Source organism: Clytia hemisphaerica, unplaced genomic scaffold, assembly GCF_902728285.1.
Source record: "Clytia hemisphaerica strain Z4C2 unplaced genomic scaffold, Clytia hemisphaerica genome assembly, whole genome shotgun sequence".
Lineage (NCBI taxonomy): Eukaryota > Metazoa > Cnidaria > Hydrozoa > Leptothecata > Clytiidae > Clytia > Clytia hemisphaerica.
Genome location: NW_027104530.1, coordinates 68,865 through 95,604, shown reverse-complemented (window position 1 = coordinate 95,604; position 26,740 = coordinate 68,865). Strand labels below are relative to the sequence as shown.

Here is a 26,740-nt window from a genome sequence, read left to right as displayed (position 1 = left end):
ATTACGTCATGAATATCATGAATACGGTTTCCAATTTTTACTGACTTAAATGAACCAAAGCTTCTGAGTTTGAGAACGAGATTTTTTTTTCATAAAAACGAGACTTAACATCGATCGATTTGTTCTTTTGGATAAAACACTCGAGTTACACGATACAGGCTCAAATTTTGAAAAACTATTCGAAGGAACACTCGAAATAAGCTTATTTCGACTAATACATTTGTCCCATTTTCAAATTGCCACTATTTAGTAAGTTAGAGGAAACTTACAGTTTGAATATACTAAAATTGTTCTTGCTTAAAAAAAACACCAAAGGGTTTGAGTCAGAAAATTGTGAGACGGTCTTTACTTTGTTGCATTAATTTTCTCAAGTTAGATAACGGTTATACAATCGGAATATAACAAAAATTTAGAAAATTTGACATTTTGACACAGGTTATACAATCTTTTCAAACTTGTTTACAGACTGAAGCATCCACAGGGACTAGTTTATCTCCAGTCTTCCATTGACCTGGAGCAGGTGCAACCTTCTTGGAGTTGAATCTTCCATGAGAATCACCGATAGATCCTCCATTGGAACTCCCCCACACGACAACTTCACCAATCTTCGATGTTCTTAGGTTATACGCTAAGAATTTCAAAGTTTGACCAGCACCCAAGTTGTGGACGTGTTGTCGGTTGAAGTTGAAATATTGGCCAGTGTGACTGGGACCAAATGCGTGGTCCACGCTCAGAATGGAGATCTCACATGTCTTGCGGGGTACTATAGAGAAAAAATGTTAAAAGTTGGAGTTACTGTCTATTTACTTATCAATTGAAACTTCATGAGGAATAATCGAAACTTTATTAAGAATGTTCTTCATCTTCATCTTTAAAATTCGGTTTTCATAAATTGTATCACAAATAACGCTTACGTAATTGATTCCCGGAGGAGTTTAAGTTCGCTCTAATAACGATGATAAGATTTGAACACTCGATTTAAGAACCTTAGTAATAGTTTCAAAACGAGGGAGCTGTTGCACTCAAAATAATTTATGAAAAGGTCGATTTTTGAAATCCTTCAGGCCATTTCAGGAAAAATCTTGTTATAAAAAATGTCTAAAAATTTTTGGCCCCCTATATTAGCTCTATTAGCCCTCTATTAGCTTAATTGACAAAAACTGGTATTCTTAAAATATTTTACCTCTTGCGCAAAACGATCCGTCGACTGGCACAAACACATCTCCAGTTTTCCATTGGCCCGGTTGTGGCGCCACATTTTTATGGTTAAACCGCCCATGTGCGTCTCCTACGCTCCCTCCGTTTGACTGGCCCCAAATTACGACTTCGCCGATTAAGGAGGTCCGCGGATTATAAGCTAAGAATTTCAATTCTTGACCAACAGCAAGACCATTGACGAGCTTTCGGTCGAAATTGAAATATTGTCCAACATAAGAAGCTCCGAATTTGTGATCTACACTTAAGACTGGAATTCTGCAGCTTTCGCATTTCTCTGTGAAAGAAAGGAAAAAGAGGTCAATGACGAAAATTTACCACCCTCGAATCCAGCACTTATCTACCCCCCCCCCCACGCTATTTATCATTCTGATGGACGCGTTTACGGCGGATATAAACGATTTCTCCAATTCCACGGTATTTGTTTGATTGAAACAGTCATGGTAACTCTATAAACAAAAGCATCTTATAATGAGTGTAAACATCTGCCAAAAAACTAGTTGAAAAGTGACTCAGAAAACATCCAAAGTAGCAAATCTATAGTGCCAGTTACGCTGAAAATCTGAGGACTACAAGGACTCGATTTCTTGAGTCAATGGATTTCACGCAAATTCACGGCATTTGCTTTCGTTAAAATGATGAAAGTTCGCGAAAAACGGGAAATCGAATTTAGCGAAAATTTAATCCGTTTGAAATACCAGTTTAAAAGCAGACTTGCTTAAAATGAACTCAAAGTTTTGTAGCTATTGTATTTGGCAACAATCTTAATACATGCAATTCCAACGGCAGAGATTTTAATTCAAATTTTTTGAGCTTTCTAAAGTTCTTTCTAAGTATTACCTTTAGCACAGTACGAATCATCAATTGGAACAAACTTGTCCCCAACCTTCCACTGTCCAGGTTTTGGGGCCACATTTCGACTGTTAAATCGGCCATGAGCATCTCCGAGAGAACCACCATTTGGCTGGCCCCAAACAACGACTTCACCGATCAAAGAGGTCCGTGGGTTGTAGGCAAGAAATTTCAATTCTTTTCCTGGTCCGAGGTCACGTATTTTGGTTCGATCGAAATTGAAGTATTGTCCGATATAACTTGCTCCGAAGGTGTGATCCACGCTTAGAATGGTGATCTCGCAGCCATGTGCATGCGCTGAAAGGGAAAAAATTCGTCAGGAATTATTGTGATAACCCTAACTTGATATCCTGCTTGAATGAACCATTATGGTAGTAGCTGCCTATGGCATTCTACAGGTAGCTTTAAGGTAATATTTGTGTGAATACAACCATTGAGTTTAAAGCCAGGAATAACTCTGGAAAGGAAATCAAGTCACTCTCGAAGTCACTTATTTCCAATCCGAAACGCGAGTTCCGCGTGGGGCTAAGTAAAGTCAAGATTTCGAAAAATATGTCGCGTGAAACAAATAAAAGCGCTAGATAGATTCAATCCGTCATTTCAAAAGCGTCATTTCAAATATTAAGGCTTCACTTTTTCTTGCTAGAGAAAGATTTAAGACGATGTTGTCTTTTATTAGCTCTGACCATCAAATAAATAAAAAAAGATTACCAAAAAGTCCAAGAAGACCAAAAATAACAAGCCCTTTCATCATAAACATCTCGGTGACCGTTTCTTTTGAACTTCTGAAGAAAAGAGCTTTCGAAATTTGAAATTTCCTGCGCTTTTATTCAATTATTTGACTAGTCTACAAAGTGGGTTAGAGATAGAAACGTAAAAGTCAATATTATTGCGGTCTGTAGGCAATCGAATCAATAATTCGATATTTCATCTTTATATCAAGTCATTACGAAAGAAGATTTTGATCACAGCCCAAAGACCTACAAAAATGAAACCGTATCTCATTCGCAACGTATCATTTAAGATCAGAAAGATAAGACCGTCTAAAAACTCCCCCACAATTATCATGTAATTACGTCCTACTCTTTGATCATTTTGGACAGGAAAATGAGGTGGAAAATGCTAACTTACACGTTTTTTTTTCATAAGAACCAGAATCTAGAATTTTTGATGCCTCCGGATGTTCTTAATTTTTCCAAATTAAACCTTCAGGCTCTAAAATGTTCTTAACATTTTCTTATTTTCCGCATTTTGTGAGAATTTTTGCCCGTTTTCCCAATAGTTCGCAAAAACCTTGAAATGTTCGAAGCATTATATTATTATATAGTTTGTTCTTATGAAAAAGTGCTTCATTAGCGGAAGATAGTGCACAAAAATGTGCTCAATAATTGTTCGTGGGATGAGTGAATGAGTCCTCCTTATCCTCTTTACCTTTCAAATTTGATGCAGAAAATCAAGTTGAAAAAGATTAACAGTGCTTTGTACAGTATTGTACAGTATAGAAATTAGAAATTTGGCTTTTCCAGTGTGGCGGGAAAAAAATCTGTATGGCTTAATTTTCATGAAAATGACCTTTTTCGGGTTTTCTATCGTTTTACGACGAGTCGACAAAGGTCCATTAGATTAAGATAGGTTTTGTAGAGATTCTGTTATTAACGGTTTTAACGGTTTATTTAAAGTTTTACCGTTAGTCCAGGAAAGTCCGTGCAACGCACCTCACTTTCATAACGGCTCTCTCACGGCAATTTATCCCAGCTGGCACACAACTTTGTTTCGACGTTCATCTAACGTTATATGGACGTTGTGAACGTTAAATAAACGTCGAAAAAACGTTGTGTGCCTGCCAGCTGGGTTTCCTTTAAGAACTATTTGCCCGTGCTTTCTTTGCGAAGGGAAGGCAGATGCTTGCTTGTCTAATCAACCAGCAATACACCTTCTCGATCGTAGCTACCAATTGCCGCGCGGGATTTTTTTAGTCCGTTTTAGCAACCTAAAACCGTCCCAGTCTTTTTTTCACTCCTTTAGACGATAGAAAAAAGTTTCAAAAAGGGATTGGATCGAGTTTAGAGGGAAAAAAATCCCCGCGCGCTAATTGGCGGCTACGGTCGAAAAGGTGTATTTTTTTCTTCAAAAATACACCCGTTAATATCTAATTCGTCTCTCAACGCGGTTCCTTCTAAATCTCTGGTTCCATCTATCATCGTTATTATTGAGTCTAATCTTTGATAAGCTAACAATCTGGAAGATAAAACTCCCTCGCGTTTTTCCACGCGTAGGCAAAAATACCCTGACTGACCAATAAACAGACTAATAATTGTTTGACACTATTGTCTTTTGATTAATAAGGCTTCAATAGGCTAAAAAGTTGAACTAATCTGATATTTTATTTGAGGTTATAAGTTTTAAAAGTTTTCCATGTTGTTAAGAAGTCTTTGCCAGCATAAACATTCACAAAAAGGTCTAAAATGCTTACATACCAATAAGGGAAACGAGACCAAAAAAAATAAATCTTTGTATTTGAAACATCTCAACCTATTCATAAACCTTTTATCGAATAATGATTCAAATCAAAAGTTTGTTGCTCATTTATGCAAGAAGCAAGCTAGTCTGCAACACGTCTGAAGAATGGAAAGATAATAGTCAATATTTTAGGGTCTGTCGGCTAAAAAGCCAAATTTTGCTCATTCCTTTGAAAAGGATGACCACTTCGAAAGATGATTTGAACTTCAGCCCATAGACCGATCATGAACAAACTATACTGGCCTTTCTTTGGTAATCATAAGACGTGATATAAACAACACTAAAAACGTGCTCGATGTTTAATCCCTCGTAATCGCCCTGGGTTTATCAAAATAAAAAACCACTTAGCGATAAACGCCAACAAATTAGCTAGGAAAATATTTACTATTAGGATAACAGAACAACAGAAATATCACGTAAAAAATGTGTTTAGACGTCAGTAAGAATTTCCTTGTTTGATGGTTGCATGGAAAAGAACTATCCTCGACGAAAAAATAACATTAGAACCTTTCCAACAGGGAAGTAAGTAGTAATATATTCATCTGGTGGCTGTCGGCGGAGCCGGGAGTGAGGGAGTCTATCTTCTTTTCTATTTGCGCTAGACCTAGGAAATCGGATGCTAAGGTGGAGCGCCACACCTACTCTCAGCTCCCACTAACTTACCGCCTAAATCAGATTACCCAATCTAAGCTACTCATCCGCTGAGTTGGCGGTGACCGGGAATCAAACCCACAAACCTTGGATTGTAAGGTGAATGCTTGACTGAGCTACCCGGCCACAGGGAAACGAAATAGACAAAAACAAAACAAATTCTACGTTGAGTACAACACACCGTATTACTCCGAATAAACGCCCCCTCGAATAAACCCCCTTTTTCCATTTTTCCAAGAGGGTAAAAAGTTATTCTAAAATTTTCAAGGGATACAAGACTGATTTAAGTTTGTCCACTCTCACTTTAAGTTCGACTTTAAGGTATGAAAAGAATCTTTGCCAAGGCTAATTTTGAAAATTTTACCATTTTCCAGGGGGTATCTACACATCTTTAATATATTTTTTTGACTTGAAAAAAACTTTTTTGACCTGTATGTTTTTTAATGGAACAGCCCAATGAGTCCTGACTTTAGAGTACTACTGCCGGATAAAAAGGGTTCTATTTGGGAGTAATACTCTGAAAATCAGGGTTCATTGTATGTCTCCAATCTTTAATTTAGCATAAATGAGTGGATGGGAAATTGTTAGAAAAGTATAATTTCATACTTTTCAGACGACAGAAAAAGTTTATACTGATAAAAGAAAAAAAAGGACATTCACCTCTGCATGTCGTTTTGTCTGCTAACAATTCATATCCGATCTTACAGGAACATCGGTAACTGCCGACAGTGTTCTTGCAAACCCCATTGGTGTTGTCACAAGGTTTTTGTTCCGAACATTCATTGACATCTTTGCATGTTTTGCCATCAGATGCAAGTTGAAAGCCATTTCTACAAGAGCATTGGAAGCTCCCTGGCTTATTGGTGCAGGTTTGATTACACCCTCCGTTTAATGTTGAACATTCGTTGGTATCTTCGCATGTTTTGCCATCAGATGAAATTTGAAAGCCATTTCTACAAGAGCATTGGAAACTCCCTGGTTCATTGGTGCAGATTTGATTACATCCTCCGTTCAATGTTGAACATTCGTTGGTATCTTCGCATGTTTTGCCATCAGATGAAAGTTGAAATCCACTTCTGCAAGAGCATTGGAAACTCCCTGGCTGATTGGTGCAGGTTTGATTACACCCTCCGTTTAATGTTGAACATTCGTTGATATCTTAAAATAAGCCATACTGGAATGACAGAACTGTTGAGAAGGATAAACCGCAAGTGAAATCATTTCAATCAGTCTCTTCGGAAATCTCGTTCGTAAAATCTCAAGAATGATGTAAATTAAAGTGTATCCAGTGTTGTCCGTTTTTATTAAAAATTTTGAGATTTGATGTTTCACAGAAAAGTGCTACCAAGGAGTATTTCGGGTCCCATATCTTCCGAAGAACTTTTTCGTTTGCCTTGAAATTTGACAACCTTCTTAACCTAAGGTTCTAAGGTTGAACTACCACTAGTGTAAAAATGAACGTTGTAGCATACGTAGAAAAAAAGCTCAATTTTTGCAATCGCAAATTTAACCGCTAAAAATCGCGAATTTTTCAACCAAAAATACACTCAAATATAGCGCTTTTGATTCTCTAAAATAAGCAAAAAGGAATTTCAAAATTATATCGGACTATCGAAAGTTACAGGCATTCTTGTTTCCACTGCCAATTATATATGGATACACTTTAAAAATACAATTTTGAACGATTTTACAGAGTGATAGCCGATCGGATAAGTAAGGAATGGGAGTTCGAACCAACTGAGGTTCTCCTCCTTAGTTAATGCTCAATTAATAATCAGCCAGACCGGTAATAACTGAACTATTCACATAAAATACTTTTCTAAAATAATTTTCTGCTGAAAATTTTTTTTTTCCGTCAGCCTAGCAGAAAAAGTAACATGCCATAGTTTTGTTGGTTACATCAGTCAGAAAAACACAATTTATACACGACAATTATGAAAAATTCACTATGGACAGAGCCCTTAAAAACCGAAGACTTGATGCAGTGGTCGAATACATTTTTAAAGGCCGAAGACCTGAAGGAAATGAATTGCAGAAATTTGTTATAAATCTTTTTAATAAATTCAATCAAGATTTTAATATGATGTTTCAATGGAAAATAATATTGAAAACAAATTTAAATTAAAACATTTTAAAAAAGAATGCAAATTAATGCCAATAAATCGTCTCGAACTACCCATCTTTCGTCTTCGATACCACTGCACGAGCCACTAGACCATCGCAACTGATGCTTTGCCGAGTGGTTCAAGCTACTTTAAATGACCCTAACTTATCTATCAGGTATTCGGCCGGTGACATGCTAAATTAGGTCTTCGGCCGTTAATTCAGGTCTTCGGCCGTTAATTCAGGTCTTTGGCCGCTAAATCAGGTCTGCGACCGCTAATTCAGGTCTGCGTCCGCTGACGGAAAAAAAATCTGCGTCGGAGACGTACCTTGACAACTCTTTCCATCAGGAAGCAATTTATATCCTTTATTACAAGCACACGTGAACGATCCCATGTTATTCAAACATTTGTGCTGACATCCGTTCAATGCTTTACTGCTGCATTCGTTTATGTCTGAATAATGATAAAATGGATGTAAAGTTTAATTTTCTGACCAAAGAGTGTTATGCAAATCTGTCAGGAAAGAGAGATTACCAAGTTTATGTATGTGTGTTTTTCAGCGACGGAGACGGTAAGGTTCTAATTTGACTAGATCATGACCAGCTGAGGATGACGGTAAATCAGCACTTTTATCGTCCAGTATTTTGCGGGTCAGAACTGCGGGTTTTTCCAAATCGCTTCAGTCACTCTACCGTCCCCAAAAGTGCAAATACATAAACTCGCTATTATTGTTTTAGGAAGTTACAATTCAACCGTCTAAAATACATATATCATATCATATTTCCAAAAGTTGGAAATGTTTTGAAATATGATGTTTCAGATTTAGAAATTTGGAATGTATCATATTTCAAAGATGTTTCCAGGATTGGAAATCTTTTATTTCGCCCAGTGTTTGGGTAATGATCCCATTATAAAGGCTTAGAAATTTTAGTAGAAGGAGAAAGTGTATTGCATTTATACACCCCCTTCTCACAGACCCGGTGGGATTTTATCAGCCAGTGGGGGTAAAAATAACGGAAGAAAACTCGATGGGGGTCGATATTCCCATGTTTTTTATGGCTGGAGATTTTAATTTCATTGTTTTCTAGCAAGAAAATTCAGTGTGGATGGAAAAAATAGCACAATATTTTGAAGTAGGGATTCGCTTATCTGATTATTTTCAGCGGGGACAAAAAATAGAGTACACTTTTCCACTGGGGACGATATTTTGGCAAAATTTTCCATTGGGAAGGGTTCCCAGTTGGTCTGTGAGAAGGGGGTGTATTTATTGTGCTCAGCCAAAGGCAGTTCGGCTGAAGAGGAATTTCCACGAAATTTGGAACCTAAAGGACGAAATCTAGACCCTGCCAGACATAAAATTATAGAGCCCCATGGGTTTCAGCTAAAAACGAAGTGAGAGATTCTCATATCAATGTCTTTCCTAGTGTGGACCCCGTTAAGAGTCTTTCAAAAGATTTGTGGTAATCCGTGCATTAAATATTAAAGATGATCTTATGAACTATTGATCGATTTTCAGTGAGTAGACATATTCCTTCTAATACTGTGCTATTCAGGAGTGTGTTGATAGCTGTAATTTTGTAATTAATTCATGACGTAATGTTTTTAACAGAAAGAATCAGGTTTTTGCCAGTAGTGGCAAATTTAAGCTAAGAAAAATTGTCTAAAATTGCCTCTACTGGCAAAAACAGAGGTGTTCCTGTAGAAAAGATTACGTAATGAATATCATGAATTGTAATAAAATCTATGTGAAGAGTGGAGAAATAAAAGTTGACCTTTTCCGCATCTGTTTCCATTATAGCCTGATTTACACGTGCAAACACCAGGTCTTGAACAATGTCCATTCACACAACCAGGGTTGCAAATCGCTAAAAGAAGAAAAAAAACTTATTCTCCTTGTTTCTTTGAGGCTTCCAGTTTAAATACTTCCATTATCTGGACATCCTCAAGAGTTCCCAGCTAGCACACGACGTTGTTTCAACGTTCGTTTAACGTTATATGGACGTTGTGAACGTTAGATAAACGTCGAAAAAACGTTGTGTGCCAGCTGGGTAAGGCTTGCTCGAACTCTTTTCGTTATTCGAAAAAGGACACTATTAAATCAAAATCCTTCAAAGGAACACCCCTGTGTCACAGACCCGCTAGAAAATTTAGCAAAAATTTCGTCTCCGGTGGAACAAATACCCTAGAATCTCAAACTTTGATTTCATCTCATTCGAAGTTCATTGTTTAGAAATTGCACTCCAAAACCATCCCCACTGGATTTTTTACCCTTGGAACAATAGAATTTTTATTCCCATTAAGATTTCAATCGAAATTTTATTGCTGCTGTAAAAAAAGTTTCACCGGGCCTGTGAGACAAGGGTGCAAAGAACATCACGAATCTCCTTTCATTGAGGGATGTCCGGATTTAGTGTAAGATGAGGGGAAGAACTCACGTGTCGCACAGCTATCTCCTTGTCTCGCCCATCCAGAACAACAGTTATATCGATAGCCCTGTTTGTAACGTGCTTCGGCAGCTGTGTAATATACTGTAATTTGTCTACAAAAAGAAATGTAGAAATAAAGTCTGCGACCGAAGTCGGAAGCAACCCGAAGCTGCTCTACCACTGCGCTACGGTCGCTAGAAATAAAGTTGTTGTCTTTTTTTTCATTTATAAGAAATCTCTAGTAGTTATTTGAACTCGAATAAGTCCCCACCAAATTCGATTTTTTATTCGATCCCGAATTCCTATTATTTTAGGCATTTAGGCAGTTTTTAAAGCTAATTTCCCGTACCCTGAGTATCAGAGGTTGAGTTTTAAAAGAACATATCAACCTCTGATGACCAAGTAAATAAATTTTATCACACATGTTTCAATCTAATCACTGTAGAAAGAATCAAAGATGAAGAGCAAATATTACCATATTAATGTCTAGCAGAATGTATCAATATACATGGCTATTCGCTAAATTAATCTGCCGTCAAATTGATTACTGATGTAATGATAAGATCGAAAGTCCTGTTGAATTCGAAGAAACCTGTATTATCGAGATTCGTCTAGCAAAGAAAGACAAACTTGTATTTGCGTGTATATACAGAAGCCCTACGAAGCAAGCTAACTCGCACGAAAACAATTCTATGTTGAACAGCCTGTTGAAGTCATTGAGTCAATACAAGAGATATTCACACAAATGTATAGTTGGAAATTTTAATCTGCCAACAATAAATTGGGAAAACTGGACAACCCCCCATATTGAAAACAGTAAAGAAGAAAAATTCTTGGATGCACTACGAGATTCATTTCTTTACCAATACGTCAAATAGCCGACGAGATGTGAGGAACAGACGGTCCGTCTCTAGTAGACCTCATTCTAACCAGTGAATATAACCAAGTCAACAATCTCAAATATCTTAGTCCACTTGGAAAAGGTGACCACAGTGTACTTGTCTTTGACTTCAAGTGTTGTGCTGAGCAGAAACCAAGTTGCCAAAGGTATTCCTACAATTCAGCTAACTTCCAGGAAATGCGACGCTTTCTTCAAGCAGCTAATTGGACGCAAGACTTTATCGCGACATCAAACGGAAAGACAGTATGTGAGCTCTGGGAACAGTTCAAAACTGATCTAAACGATCTAAAGAGCCGATTCGTCCCGCTAAAAGAAGTTGGAAATTCCTTCTAGAAGAAAAAAGGAAACATACCGATAGGGGAAGATATTCGAAATGAAATCAGGATAAAAGATCGCCTACATAGGAAGTGGATTAATTCTTCGGGTGCTGACAAGGAGTTCAATAAAGCAAAAATATGTTTCGGCGCGAAACCGAGTCAACAGTATAATGAGACGCACGCGTAGAAACCATGAACGAGAAATTAGCAGATCGGCAAAGAATAACCCGAAGCGATTTTGGTCGCATGTAAGAAATCAATTGAAGTCGACAAGCCGAGTTGCATCTCTTCTGGAGTCGGAGGACAACAAAAAATCATTGAAGCATGAAGACATAGAAAAGGCAAATATCCTACAAAAGCAATTTTGTGGTGTATTTACGAATGAGCCAGACGGACAATTACCTTCATTTGATAAAAGAACAGATACGATGATCGATATTCCTGAAATTTCTCTAGAAACAATAATAAGACAGATCAAGCAGCTTGACCCCAGCAAATCATTTGGACCAGATGAGATACATCCGTTGATGCTGAAGGAACTAGTTGACTTCGTTGCAGAACCGCTGAAGATAATCATGATCAAAACATGCATTAGAAGAGAGCGTATTACCTGAGGACTGGAAGATGGCGCATGTCACGCCAATCTACAAGAACAAGGGTGCTCACAACCTATCCATAAACTACCGTCCAGTTAGTTTAACATCTATAGTATGCAAAATGATGGAGTCAGTGCTACGAAAAGCAATCATGGATCATCTTGTGGAAAAAAATCTTTTATCTGAAAAACAGTACGGTTTTATTGGTAAGCGATCAACAGTCACTCAACTTCTTTACTACTTTGACCAATGTTGTGAAACAATGGCAGAAGGCAAGTTGTCGATTGCATCTATTTTGATTTTGCAAAAGCGTTTGACACCGTCCCTCACAGGAGGTTAAAGAAAAAACTGGAATGTTACGGGGTAGGTGGAAGTCTACTAAACTGGATAACATCGTTTTTGTCAGATCGCAAGCAGCTGGTGAAAGTCAACTCTGCCAAATCAACAACTAACCCTGTCGTAAGTGGGATTCCTCAAGGAAGTGTACTTTAACCTCTGCTATTTGTCATTTACATCAACGATTTGCCAGATAAAGCAGTTTCGGATGCATTTCTCTTTGCTGATGACACGAAAATGTAACGATGATGTAAAAAGTTCGAAAATCCGCAAAATTTTTCTTCATTTTCCCAATTTGACAATTTTGGGTATTTTAACGTTATTTAGAATTTAAAGCGATTTATTAGTGATTTCAGTACTTCCACTTTTTTTTATTTGGATTTTTTCGATTTGAGAAGGTTTAAGTGGCTTTCAGGCTATTTTCTCAGCCTTATTGAAATAATTTTGAGTTTTTAGATCCTGAGATCCTAAGGTCCTAAGTGTTAAGGTCTCTGATCATAGTGAATTTTTCAATATTTATTGTCCAAATTTTACCGATCTTAAAGTGCTCTTTATATTTTGCATGATATTGTCGATTTAGAGTAGTCTGAAAAATTAAGAACGCATTTAAGAACATTTTAGGCTGAAAATTGCTAAAAAAATAAGCACATTCAGGCTTAGACGATGTTATCGTCCGTTACAGTAATAGTAAAGGCGGGAAAATATGGCGGATGGCGTTATGGCGGTATACGGAAAAAAATCGGCGGGAGAATTTCGAAGAAACGGACGATAACTCTTTGGCATAAAAAAGATTTTGCGGTTTTGCTTGGACTAACCAGTGAGACTGGTTAGTCGATCCGTGGTGAAAACCGCCTAAGTTTAAAGGCCGAGCTTGGTTCAAACGATCAAAAACACGCTGGTGGATGGTGGAAGAAGACACAAGACAAGATGGCTGTGGTTTTTCTGTGAAAATCCAGCTCATTATGGATTTTTTCTTCTTGGTTCATTTGTTTTATTGAGACTACAAGATAACTTAGTTTAGGGAGTACTCTTTCCTCAAGTATGCTTCTTTAGAAGCTGTTTTCAAAATGATTTTTCAACTGAAGTCTACAGCAAAAAGACACAGAAACTATAACAGTCAGGAACAGTCGCCTTATTAGGAGACGCCTCCTGATTAGGAGACCCGTCTCCTAATCAGGAGGTTCACGTCTCCTAATCAGGAGACGGGTGTAATTATCTCGTGAACGAGCAAACTGCGCATGATTTGATTGCTCCCAATGGAAAGAGCACAAAAAATTGATTCCATATGGTGATTTTCAGAAAAATCCACCGGTGGAATCAATCACAATTCTAATAATCCATAAGAACCAATCAGAAGTAAGAATCTGTCTTCTGAACAAAAGCGTCTCAAAAAGAAAAATGGCGGACATGAAAAAAATCAAGAGGGGCTTCCTTGTAGTGCTTTATATTAGGATTGTGATCGATTGCACCGAGAAATTTTGATAATTTTTTTAAAACTTTACCAATTCGAGGCTGCTCTTTCCATTAAAACTAGTTTCAAAATGCGCGGAAAAGCCTAAAGCCCTTAAAATTGAGATTTTTATGTCTCCTAATTAGGAGACGGGTCTCCTAATCAAGCGACCCCAAGCGACCTACATGTCTCCTAATCAGGAGACGTCTCCTAATCAGGAGGCGTCTCCTAATAAGGCGACTGTTCCTGACTGTATAAGGTAAGTCATTTTGTGTATTTCTTATGAATCCTATGAATCACAGAGGCAGTGTTTCATTAGATATCTCCACTCTTAAAAGTTATCGCCATCTGGTGTTAGCAGTTCTTTGACAACTTTGAAAAATTGGACTTTAAAAACTGCTTTTACTGTACGATAACTTTCGCATTTCCTTAAAATTTGGGATTTCTCATTTTGATTTGAATTGTCGAGAAAATTCATTGCCTAGTTATAAATTCAAGTTTTAGGTACTCTGTAAAAATTATCAGATTATTATTCTAATTTTTTTTAGGTACACCTAAGAATCAGAAATTGGATGCATGGGAAAATAATGAGAATGTGTGTCAGTAATTTGCAGGAGCACGATACCGAAACGAAATATTTGGCGCAGCATCCTGGTATATTTTTGAGATCAGGACTTGCAATATTTCAATCGACGTCCTGGGTATATATAAGTTGAGATTATAACTTGCAATATTTCACTTGACGTCTTTGTACAATTTGAGATTATGACTTGGAATATTTCACTTGACGTCCTCATACAATTTGAGATTATGACTTGGAATATTTCACTTGACGTCCTATGCATAACGTCCTGGATACAATTTGAGGTTGTGACTTGGAATATTTTACTGACACCCTGGTATAAATTGAGATTTTTACTTATGTTATTATGACTTACAATTTTTCACTTGGCGCCCTGGTATATTTTGAGATTATGACTTGGAAAAATTTACATCAGCCTTCTGGAATAAGTCGAGACTATAATATGGTACTGTCGGAGAACAGTTTAGAATCGTTTGTTTATCATGATTGAATTACCCATGATCAGTTTTTTTATATCAGAAATCTAGTGTCATTTTAAATCTGCGTTAGGGTTTTTATTGATTGGTATTTTTCCATTAAGCTTTATAATTTCTGGGGATTTCCTAACATGGATTCTCCAATCATGCTCTTTTCAACGTCTCAACAACTTTTTGGGTAGAAAAGAAATTCAAGCTCAGATCAAAGCAAGATCAACCTACTGCAAAAGCTTTTTACAATTTACAAGCTGGAACATTTTTACTTTCCGAGCCAAAATTATCATGAGAATTTTCATACACTGTGTTTTTGTTTTTGATCAACAGGAAAGTCACAAATTGCAAGCATTCATACTTTCAATAATTTTTATCTGTTTGATTTTGTCTTTGAGCAATGGTGGTGGGGAGAAGATACTAGAACTTTTCATTTTCTTAAAATGGACTTTTTATATATAAGGAATGAAAATAAGGATTATAAACCTCAGGCGAAAAAAACAAACCAACAAAACTTGTATGATTTCATGTTTTTTAAGGAATTTTATAAAGTTTTATTCTCGTTGCAAAGGAATTGCAAACTTATTTAAAAATGACTGTTTATAAAAATTTGTTATTCTTAGAAAAAAAGGTGTAGTTGCAAGAAAATATAAAGGGAATAAAAGGGAGAGGGTATCCAAAAAGAAAAATATTATTTCTTGGAATCTCAGTTTCTCTCTCCCGCCAGTTTTCTTTTTGTTTTGATTTTTTCGAATACCAAACACGGCTGGCCTCGCATACAGAAACTCAAATTCATACGATTTTGGCTGTTTTTGTATTTTGCGCCAAAATCGTATAGTCTAAGACTGGCAACTCTACCGACTGTAAACTCTTTTCGGCAAAAAAAACCCGTTTGCGAATTTTCTTCGGCTTTGGGCTTTTTTCTTAGATAGTGATTCGTCTTAGACTATAGCATAGTCTAATTCAGGCTCAGCCAAATTTTAGGTGTTCTAATAAAAAAAAAAAACGTGTAATTAAATTCTTATTTACTCTTGACAGAATAAATTACCAAATAACTTGTAAAGGCATTTTTTTGTTAAAACATTTTGAGAATGGAAATAGTGATTACCTTGAGCGAGTGCACCTGCTTGTACAAATACCAAAAATTCTTCTGCAGCATGTTCGGTAATTTTGATAGCCAGTTCTCGACTTTCGGACAGATACGTAGTAAAGTTGTTTGATTGTTGCAGCGCAAACATTAGCTCTATAATAAGATTAGTTATCATGCACTTTATATGTGTTAGTGTAAATTTTAAGCCATGTGTTATTTCGAGTGGTTTGTCAGTTAATTCATATGCTAGCCTTATAAATTGGTTCAACCTCGGCTACTCACTTTACAAACAACTCAGCATGCATATTTGGCAGTGAAACATGCACTTTGTTGGGTTAATCATCGAATGGAATTTAAATGATAAAGCAGTCATTTGCTAAACGTTGCCAAAATATGTTCCAAAAGTTACATCTTTTAAAATTAAGCTGAAATTAGCCAGAAATGGACCCACTTAAAGCTTGGGGACACGAGAAGTTTTTTTCGCGTTGGTGCGATGCAGCATGCTCTATCCCATCAACACAAGAAAAAAAATTGTATGTCCCATGGTTTCTTTTTTTGTTTCATGGGGCAAAAAGTGAGGGAAATACTCAAAAGACACGCTGCTTTTGTCCCTGGAACCAATGTAGCAAAATTGATTCGAATTAATTTTGCTTCATTGTCCCAGGGACAAAAGTGGGGTTGAGACACGAGAAATCGTTTCAGGTTGGTGGGATGGAGCATGTTGCATTGCACTAACGCGAAAAAAACTTTTCGTGTCAATTAGTTTTTTATGATCTGATGTTTACAAGACGTGCTTGGGAAGTTGGAAATTTGGATCACTGTCCTTTCGTACTAGAAAAATTAAGAAACTTTTTTTAAAAAACTATTTTTTCTAAGAAAGTGAAAAACAACAACAATTGTTTCTGGTCACATTTATTACAAATCTTGTTTCTTTTTTGCATTTTTGAAGGCTTTTTAGGATAATAACCTCTTTGTTTTGCGTTGAGCAAAAATTTTCACTTTGTTTTAATAACCTCAGATTTCATAAGGTAAGTTACACTCTCTAAAAGATCTTGAAAGATAGCTTATAAAGCAAGGATGACACGCTGAATCCCTCTTACCGCACCGTGAGCAGTTAGGGCTCCATGGGCCTCCTTGGAAATGCAAGCTGTGATAAATATTTGGTCGATATTTATCGTGCTGACTGTCAACAACTAATAGAAATTTATTTGAAAATAATCTTAGATGAAGAGAACGCATTAAAAACTTACAAGCCACCTTTTTCGTAGACTGGAGTCGTTTATAATGCGTGTAATACAGTAGTATAGGCGTTATATGATAATACGATTATTGTTACGGGATTTAGTTTGTATAAAATTGTTCCCTTCATTAATTACTTTTTGCTTTATTTCTACTATATCTGAATTAGTCATCTAGCTTGCTAGACTACCTTTTTCGTCCAGCATCATTGAGACTTAAATGGTTCCCTAGTTACACCCCTGTCTCAGTGACCCGGTGAAGTTTTGAAATTCATCAGGACGGCTATGAAAAAAGTAAATCTATATGAGGAAAAGGAAAAAAATTCACTAGCACTCAAGCATTCTTCTTAGGTTCCTTTTCGATTTTGACTGAGGTTGAATTATCAAACCAAATACGATTATCGTCTGGGGTAAGATCATAAAATTCATTGTTTTAATTGGGGTAGAAAATTTCAAGTAGTTTTGAACGGGTTTACTCACTATTCCACCGTTGGTTAAAATTATCCATTAAGGCGGATTTGACCGGATCACTGATACAGGGATGTCTAGAGTTTATCTTTTCACAATCTAAACTTAAAGATCACTTATTCAATTCAGATCACTTTGGACTTTCGATTCTTAGGCTAGGGGACTTTTTTAGTATTTGGCATGTTTTTATGAGTGCCCTCTTCCAGGTAACTTTTAAAAGGTCTTCAAAATTAAAGTAGCTGCGTAGTTTTTTTAATATCACGTAAAGTTAGTCATCAAACAGAAATTAATTAAATCATCGAGCTATTATTAGTTGATTGTAATGATGCTAGACCACAATAGCTGAAAGTTCATGCTTAAAGCTTTATGGCAAGCCTCTTTGAATTATAGTTCAAGTCAAATTAGAAAGTCTATGCTAAGTTAAAATTATTATATGAGCTTTTTAAAGAATAATGTGTTTAAGACGTTGACGGGAAATCGCCGAATAAAAAGTTTGTGTTTTCCTTGTAAGTACATTGAACGAATTTTTGAGGGTGTATTTCTATGTAAAGGAGCCGGGGGGGGCGTACTAGGGTTGCGAGCTGACGGGGGGGGGGGGTACTACCCGACTTTTGAACTTTGGACCTTTACCAGGACTAAAAGGAGAAAACGAAGGAAAATTTTGGGAATTTTACGACCCTCAGCGGGACAAATTTGACCAATTTTTGACCAAATTTGATCTTTCTGGGGGTAAAAAGTTGAATTTTTCCTATTTCTCCGACCCTTGAAATTTGATTTTCTTATTTTTCCGACGCTTAGCGGGACTTTGGAAATCCAAAAAAGGTACCCTTAAGGGTAACACATACCGTACCTACATTTGCCTAAGTACCCCCCTCCCGGGTAAAGAAGTCATGGAGATAAGACAGGGCTGACCATTTCAAAAATTTCCCTTTTATCATTTTTAGAAATAATATGTAATAGTTATCTACGATGGCCCCTAAGGCTCACCACGCACTTCCAGTTCTTATAGAATTTGTGAACTAGAACTGTCTAGGGTCATGGCCCAGTAGGCTCACGAGACACTGCGCACATCCGAGTTTTTTTGTGACAACACTGCGTACTTCTGAAAATATTTTAGAGACGTAAAAGTCCTCCTCGAAAGATAGCCGTTCTGGTCAGCAAAATAGATACCGAGTTGTAATAAATGAGTTGATGATAATAGCGAAATCGTTTGTGGTTTGACGAGTTGTAAATCTGGTCTTTGATTTATTTAATAACAATATTTTTACACTTACGCACTTAACTCGGAAACTTTAACCAATAACTCTTGATATGAACAAACCGGAAATTTTAACTTATTTTGCATAACTCGACATTAATTTTAAAGACCAAAAAAAATTTCATTGCGCGGGCCGCTCGCTTGGAAATTTCCCGCCGTGACAAAAAGTCAGAAGTGCACAGTGTCACTTGAGCCTTCTTAGCCTGGAGATCCATGCTATGATTTCTTATTCTATATAATGATGGCTAAATATATAGCATGGTATGGGCTGACAGTTTGAATTTCCCATATCCTAATAACGGTTGAAAACAAGCCAATCAAATCCTGTTATTGTTTCACTGGTCACACTTTCTTAAAGAAAGCGCAACTTCCGAAATTTGGTTTTTATTCTAGTTAGTGAGGACAGCGCAAAATTCGAATTTCCCACTGTAATTTTTCTGACCCGTCAAGTATTCATCAGATTTAAAAAAAATACGCAGACGGGTTCCTGTCTAGAGCATTCTGGGCCATTGACCCTAGACAGTTCTAGTTCACAAATTTTATAAGAACTGGAAGTGCGTGAAAACTAGAAGTGCGTGTTTTGAGCCATCTGGGCCATCGTAGTTATCACACGGTACAGAGTACAATATGGGATATATTTGTCGAGTTCCAGAATTTTCGTCGAAAGTGTGATAACTGGTTTATCATCAACTTGAAAACTATGAACAAACTTTCTCATTCTATTTGTCTTTCTCTATGTTTGAATCTTTTCACTTCCTGTATTTTGGTGAAATCGACATCAAAACATTCGAAAATGACTCGAATGCTCATTAAAAGATTAAAACACTCTTATTTTATAACTTTTTTGTGATTTAAGAGAAAAACGAAAACATTACTGGGAATGAATTTCGGCAAAGGATACAACAAGAAAGTTCAAAATACGATCTCTTGCTTACCAGACCTCTTTTTTTGAACGCGGTCTTGTATTGGTATAATATGAGACACATCATTTATTTACGCACTTTTAAAGGGATAATCAGATGTTTTGGAATATTTGGCATGTGGAATACTTCTATTGTCCTGATTGCAAAACCTCAAAATATTTTTGTCTAAATATTTCCCAAAGTTGAGATATTGAAATTATATGTTTTTGGCATTTAGTAAGAAAACAATAGAATTTCAACGTAAGAACCATTATGTGAGAAATTTTAGATTGTGATAGCTCGACTTTAGAATATAGTTAGACACTTGGCGATTTTACTCAAATCCACAGAGGGTTTCTTCAGGTAAAAAATCCTAAACCATCTGATTATCCCTTTGTTAACCAATCAGATTTTTCATGTTGATGATAATTTGAGAAAACAATGGTATAGAAATATTTTTCCCTTTTCTAAAACGCACTGAAAACCTTCAACGCAGTAGAGACGGTTCAGCACCACTTTCAGTTAAGTTTTTTGACCTTCAGGGGGTACCTGATTCCGCAATTCCGCAATCTTTTTGCTAGATTCCGTTTTTACGCACTGAGACTGCACATTACGGGGATGCGCCGCTGGTCAGGGTACCTCTTTTAACCTCCACGGGTCCCAGGTAGGGTAGCAAAAAAACCAAAGTAGAAAAGTTAGTCCCTCGTAGGGTGTTTTTTTAGGAAAATTTGGGGGGAAAGTAGAAAATTTGAGAACATTTTGGAACTTCAGTCCCACTCAAGGTCACTTTTTCGCAAATTTCGGCAAAATTTTTGAAAAAACGAGTCCCACATTTTTCGAACCTCAGCGGAGCACCCCGTCGGTCGGAAAGGGTAGTACCCCCCCGGGACCGAATTCCCGAAATTCCGTCGAAGTCTTCGTCGAATTCCGCAACTCTATCCGAAATAATTTATTTATTTATTTATTTATAGAAGTATATTTCTCAGGTCTATTGAAGCCTATGACCTTTTATGATCTTTTATAATTAAAATTTATACAGTAAATATTTAAATATTCAGAACTATTTTCCCATTCCATTGCAAGTCCTTCCTTGAACTTACTGACAGATGGGGCAGTCACGACCTTGACGCCTAAACTATTACATGCATCGATTCCTCGGTAATAAAGCGAGTTAGTTTCCGGGGGGTACTAGGGTTGCGAGCTGACGGGGGGGGGTGCCGCCCGACTTTCGAACTTTGGACCCTTACCGGGACTAAAAAGAAGAAAACAAAGGAAAATTTTGGAAATTTTACGACCCTTAGGGGGACAAATTTGACCAAATTTCGGTAAAAATTCCTATTTTTCTGACCCTTAGTGGGACTGAAATTTTATTTTCTGATTTTTCCGACCCTTAGCGGGACTTTGGAAGTCCAAAAAAGGTACCCTTAAGGGCGGCACATACCGTACCCTCCATTTGCCTAAGTACCCCCCCCCCCGGGGTTAGTTTGATAATGGCAGAATCCGCACCTCCACCCTTCAGGCTTTAGGAACTGGAACTGCGAGTTTACGAATTTGCTTAAATACGTCGCGATTAGCACGACCTATTCTTGAGACGTTCTACTTATACTTACTATAATTTTCAATTAATCAAACTTAAAAGTTTTAATCAAACTTAAAAGTTCGAAGAAGTAGCTTTCTCTCTGAACGATTTATCAAACTCTTTGATTTTTTTATGCATGAAGCCAATCTAAAATTACTGGGTCGCTCTGTCTCATCTTGAAAGTAACTAAAATAAAAAGTTGAGAAAAAAATTATGAAATTGACTATTTTGCATGCGTTTTGGCCTTCGAAATTTGAAATTTTCAGTCAAGTAAAACTTACTTTCCAGGAGCTAACTGAGCATCGACCTTCCAATCCACAAAACTCCAACAAATTAAAACTGCAACAAACCATGTCAAATTCGAAAACATTTTAAAACTACTAGTGAGTTTTATAACAGTTGAAACTTTTCTTTGCGAAAAATATAATTTTCAAGTATAATCTTGTAACGTTCTAGTCGTTAAAATCTTCTTGTTTAAACAAACTTTCTGTTGAAGCATAAACATATAAACGACTGGACGTCTATCTTCTATTATGTCTTTGAAGCGAGCTTCGTTGCCGACTGTTTATCCAATTTGTTATAAAGAATCTGGCAATATTTCGTCACAATTCTATTTCTTAGAATTACTTAGCTAAATAAAAGGATTGACAGAGCTTGAACATTACTCGTAATTCACAAAAGAATTATTCTTAAATTTTGTTTGCAATGTATTTCGCCAACATTTTTCGGGATGAGCTGGAGTTTTTATAAGATACCTCACTAATTGGTCATTTGAAGTGATAGAGATGACGCGTTCTTTAGAAAAAGTAACAAAATTGTTTTATTACTGGTTAACGACCAACCATATCAAATAAGAGCTTGTAAAAACTCCAGCATGTCCCCATTTTTCAACACTGAAATGCAGAATTTCAACTGCGTGTGCACTTTTAAATCACTTTTGTCGCTCCAATAATTCTTTTATGACTGGAAAAAAATAGTATGCCGGTGCTATAAGAATATCATAATTTTAATCCCATATTAGTACTCTCTAAAATTATTCCATACTTTTGAGTCAAAATTTAGAAATATTAGTCGGAGTTTGAGATGATGATTTTGCCTCTGTTATCTTTGGTAGATAAAGAATTGAGAAGAGTAGAACAACAGAGACTTTTGTCGAAATTTTTAACAAGGTATTCCCAAGAGGTATATCATCAAAATTTATTATTTCATTTTATGTTTTGAACGAGGCGGGGCAACAATGCTAGCAGTGATTTCTACAAAAATACAAATGAGATGGATCATAGATTTGTAAAGCCCGAAGGGATAGATGTCGGGCTTTAAGCCATCACAGGCAAAAAAAGTGAATATCGAAAAAAACACGCCAAGCTTCTGATTGGTCGAGCGCTGAAATTCTATTGTAATGTCACGTGACTTAGGTAGGATTTCCTACCTAACCTCGGCACACTTTAAAGCAAAAGCATTCTATCTAGCCCTTCGGGCTTTATCAAATCTACGAGATGAATTTCCAGTCGTTTATAGGTTCATGGTTGAAGCTTGCTCAGAAAATAAATAGTCAATAGCGCTCCACATTGCACACGTCATAATTTTTTCAACTAGAAATTTGTGCAAGTTCCAATCCCGAAATGATTGGAAAACCATGAAAGTTATTATATTTATCTTTCCTTTTGATATTGTAATTAATTAACGTGCAAAAACAATTAACGCTAAGGAGGATGGAATTACAAGCCGTACAAACGAATAAATTTGTTCAGATTTATTACTATTTTTAGATTCATCTCGTCATTTTCGTTGCTAAAGCTTTGCTGAGACAGAATGCTGAAAGAGTCGACGAAAAGTAATTCCCCTACGAGAGTTGTTCTCAGAAAACTTTTGGGTGGTTTAATGATAAAAAGTGATACGATTATGTTTGACTGCCCCAGTCTGCAAATTAATTAATCTACACGCTTTTTTATAAGAATACACTTTATAAGAATGTCCATGATGAAAATGGCCGAAAAATTAAGTGCCATCGCGAATTTTCAAATGCATCTAAAACCTCCTCCAGCTGAGTTAGTTGATTTTTTAAATTCCTGTATAGCTGTTCCTTTCCACATCTTTTACTTTGTACTTTGCATAGCTGTTTAATACATTGTATTTATTCTTTTATTTTTTGTGCATACACATAAGAAAGTTTTCTGTTTTTACATTTGAGACTACATGTATTTTTTATAAAAGCATCCAAAACTTTCGAAGCCTTCAGATGTTCTTAACTTTTTAAATTTGAATAAGTCAGATCTTTATGGCCTACTATGAATTAAACTCATGCTTGCACGCTTGACTTTCAGTATTATTTGGATGTTTAATCTTATGTTAGCTTTTGTTGCTCCTTTGAATTTCGAGACGACTGAATGGCAAAAATTGTCAGCCGGTTGAATTTTTCGAATGTCTCACGCTGTTAGACACGCTTTTTTGTTACATTTATAACTTTAGCCTTTTTACTCGTTATTAAAGGGCCATTAAACGCAATACAATATAACGCACTGTAAAACGCACGGACAAATTGAATGGTTCGGTCTTTCATTCTCTAATATCCATTTCGATCTTATGTTAGCTATTGTTATTCATTACAAACGGAAAAGGGTATGCTTGGAAGTTTTTAAGAAAAGCAGGTCTTTTAGACCTGAGAACGCTGAAAACGCGTAAAAACTTGTTTACGTAAGTAACACTCGTTTAGTGCTACTTTTGTTTAAATCTTTTGTTTATCATTAACTCTAGTCTATAAAGCCAGTTGTTTCGTCAATTTTCTCTCAAGGAGGGTAAGCCAGGCTTGAAATTCAAGTCCCCGTAAACTGAAACTTAGGTGATATATTTTGTGACTCCACAATGCAATCCACAAAATGTGTAACCGTACATCCTGTGCCCAAGTTCAGGAGTTGCCATAAAGCCATTATGGTAATAACCGGGAGGGCACATTGCTATACATTGTATATTGGCTCACTGCTTTTGTAGTTTGAGCACTCTTGGATTGGGTGGAGAGTCTTCATTTAAGACGCTCACTATTTGCATTATGCATTGCTCGCTGCTCGCAGTTTGAGCACTCTTGTGACTCCACAATGCAATCCACAAAATGTGTAACCGTACATCCTGTGCCCAAGTTCAGGAGTTGCCATAAAGCCATTATGGTAATAACCGGGAGGTCACATTGCTATACATTGTGATATATTTTTATAATTTTTAAGTTGATAAAACAATACTTATATAGAATTTATTTTTTAATATTTATCTTCAGTTAGTATTTATTTGAAAAAAGAAAAACACAGTCAGCAGATCTTTAAAACATTTGACTTCTAATTTCTGGTGGCCTTTAGGAAGCCGGCAATTAGGGCAGTTTTGGATATTCTAGACGAAAATCGTCATTGAACGAGCCAAAAAGCAATTCCAAAGTTTTTTAAAGTTGAGGCTAAGTAAGGGGCCTCTTAATTAGATAGTAAAGCAAAAGATTGTCATAGTTTGATTTTTCCGGGGGTAAATTAGCCTGTACCAAACCGGCACAGCGAGGCGATTTTTCAAATTTAAAACTAGCCTTAACTGACGCTATGGGTGCCCCCCAGCTAACACTCGTCTTAATACTTCAGGGGGAGCACTTAGGTACCGCTGGACAGGGTCCCTTTTTCAACCTCTGGAATTCTGTGACATGGGTCCGAAAATCATGAAATTTCCAGATATGGCTCTCTGACAGGGTCAGCCTTTTGTTATTTTATTAGCACTTTTTAAAAAAAAGTTGGGACATTTTTTAGCACTTTGACTTTGACGGGGTCCATTTTTCGTCAAAAACCAGTATCGGACAGGGTCCAATTTTCAATCTTAAGCAGCACCTCCCTGCCGGTCGTCAAGGTCAGTGCCCCCGGGCTTAAACATAATTCCAAAATAATGGATTAATCAGAAGAATAATAGTGGATATATGGAAAACTATTCGAATTAGAGAGAGTGATCGATATAGAGAATCATTCGAATAGAGAGGGTGATGAATAAAAAAAGAATCGTTCGAATTAGAGAGAGTGATTGATGTAGAGAATGATTCGAGTAGAGAGAATAATTGATATAGAGGATATTAGGTATGCAAAACAACTCGGTTATGAACAACTCGGATTAACTCGAACTCGATCAACTCGAGCTAATTCTGACTCACTTTAGAGCTCCGATTCGAATTTGATCAGCTCGGAATTAGAATAGAACTTAGATTAACTCTAATCGGATTAACTCTTAGTAGCTTTCATTAACTCGGATTAGGCTCAACTCGTTTTAATAACTCGGGCTAACCATAAATCACCTTTTTAACTCGGATTAATTGTAACTCGACTTTGAGAAGAAGAAAAGCTGATTTCAGAAATAGAAAAGCTGATTTCAGAAATAGAAAAGCAGATTTCACTTTGGCCGTAAAGGTACTGCCATGGTTATCGCTAATTAAAAAAGAGCGAAAAATTGCAATTCCGAAAAAGAGCAAACCGGATTTAAGCAAACTGAGAAAACTTTCATCCCTACCGTGAAAAAACATATGCCGAAATCACTATTATTATCATTTTTATTAATGAGTTGAAAATAGAATTACGAATTAAAAAATAAAATTACGAGAAAATGCCTCGAGACTTGAAAATTGTTCATCTGATATTCCGATGGCGGATTGGCGGCCGCCCACGCGAAAGCTCTAAAGGAGCGGGCCAATTTCCAATCGGAGAGGAATGATAAGTCGGCCTTTGATGTGCCGCATCCCCAATCGGGTTCAACTGTTCTTACCTGTATAGGTTGACAAAATTGTCGCTCAACCCGACAATCCCCTAAAATGAGGGCTAAATTTCGAATTTAAGGAAGGGAAGTTGTGGAAAGTACTTTCATGTATAGATTTTGGTTGTTTTTGGTTTATTTTGCTGGATTTCTTTTGCAATTTGAATTTCTTTATACTTTCTTGTCATTACTTTTAGTATTTAATGTATTTTCTGTAAATGCACCAACTCAGAAGAGTGTTTTTACACACAGAAAAGATGATTGTTTTTGTTTGTTTTTGTTACTGAATTTTCTCAAAGGCAAAATCAAAGAACATAAAGGAACTATAACAGGTAAGTCTCTTATACCTTTTTCAGTTACTTTCATGTTGGTATAATCGTGTACTGTCCTCAAATTGACTATTGACCGCCAAACGACCGACAACAGTCAAAGTCTTTAGCGGCGGTACAAACATGTACAAGACAGACAAATTTGTCTTCAAAAAGATATAAATATGGCTATAACAACTAGTATATCTTGGTTAAGGTTCTGTAGAAGTATTTTGTATCATAGACATAATTACGATTTGTTGATGAAACTTCACTTTGTGTGCCATCCAGACTATTTTGCAATTTTACACATTGAAAATCCACTTTTAAGATCCTGAAAACTATGAAGGTAAGTGTAATCTTTATTCACTATGTCCAGGCAAGTAGGAAAAAGCATCGCAATAAATTCATGTTTTAAGTTGCAATTTTATGTGAATTAGGCTAAACTATTTTTTTACATAACTTCAAGCTAGCACATGATTCCGCACCACTTGCACCAGATTTGTTATATTTTCAGAAAAGCATCCGAAGCGATTTGCCGCAGATTTTGCATCTGGTGTTAGCTTGCGATTGATCGTTTCCAAGCTCCTTATAAATTTTCAAACGCGGTTAAGCTAAATTCCGTGATCTAAACCTTCCAGATGTTGAAAATTTTCCCGACCCTCAGAGCTTTAGCGTGTCGGATGAAAATTTCACCATCTGGGTGTCGGATAAGAA

At 36.6% G+C, this 26,740-nt stretch overlaps 1 protein-coding gene across 1 annotated transcript; it reads right to left on the bottom strand.

Moving 5' to 3' along the window:
- Positions 1-344: 344 nt before the first annotated feature.
- LOC136822306 (multiple epidermal growth factor-like domains protein 6) lies at positions 345-21,342 on the bottom strand. The gene is made up of 9 exons (XM_067078542.1): positions 21,236-21,342; positions 15,528-15,662; positions 9,779-9,882; positions 9,116-9,208; positions 7,671-7,796; positions 5,899-6,396; positions 2,056-2,364; positions 1,184-1,492; positions 345-763 (listed from the first exon to the last, which is right to left on the bottom strand). The coding sequence occupies exons 1-9, from the start codon at positions 21,322-21,324 to the stop codon at positions 450-452; spliced, it is 1,977 nt and encodes a 658-aa protein (XP_066934643.1). The 5' UTR covers positions 21,325-21,342; the 3' UTR covers positions 345-449.
- Between the last annotated feature and the right edge of the window lie 5,398 nt (positions 21,343-26,740).

What these genes read in the sequence shown, in the direction of transcription:
- LOC136822306 (XM_067078542.1), bottom strand. Translation starts at nt 21,324, where the DNA reads ATGTTTTCGAATTTGACATGGTTTGTTGCAGTTTTAATTTGTTGGAGT. An exon ending in TGATTCGTACTGTGCTAAAG is followed by an intron (nt 1,493 to 2,055) that starts GTAATACTTAGA and finishes TTTCTTTCACAG; the next exon opens with AGAAATGCGAAAGCTGCAGA. An exon ending in CGGATCGTTTTGCGCAAGAG is followed by an intron (nt 764 to 1,183) that starts GTAAAATATTTT and finishes TTTTCTCTATAG; the next exon opens with TACCCCGCAAGACATGTGAG.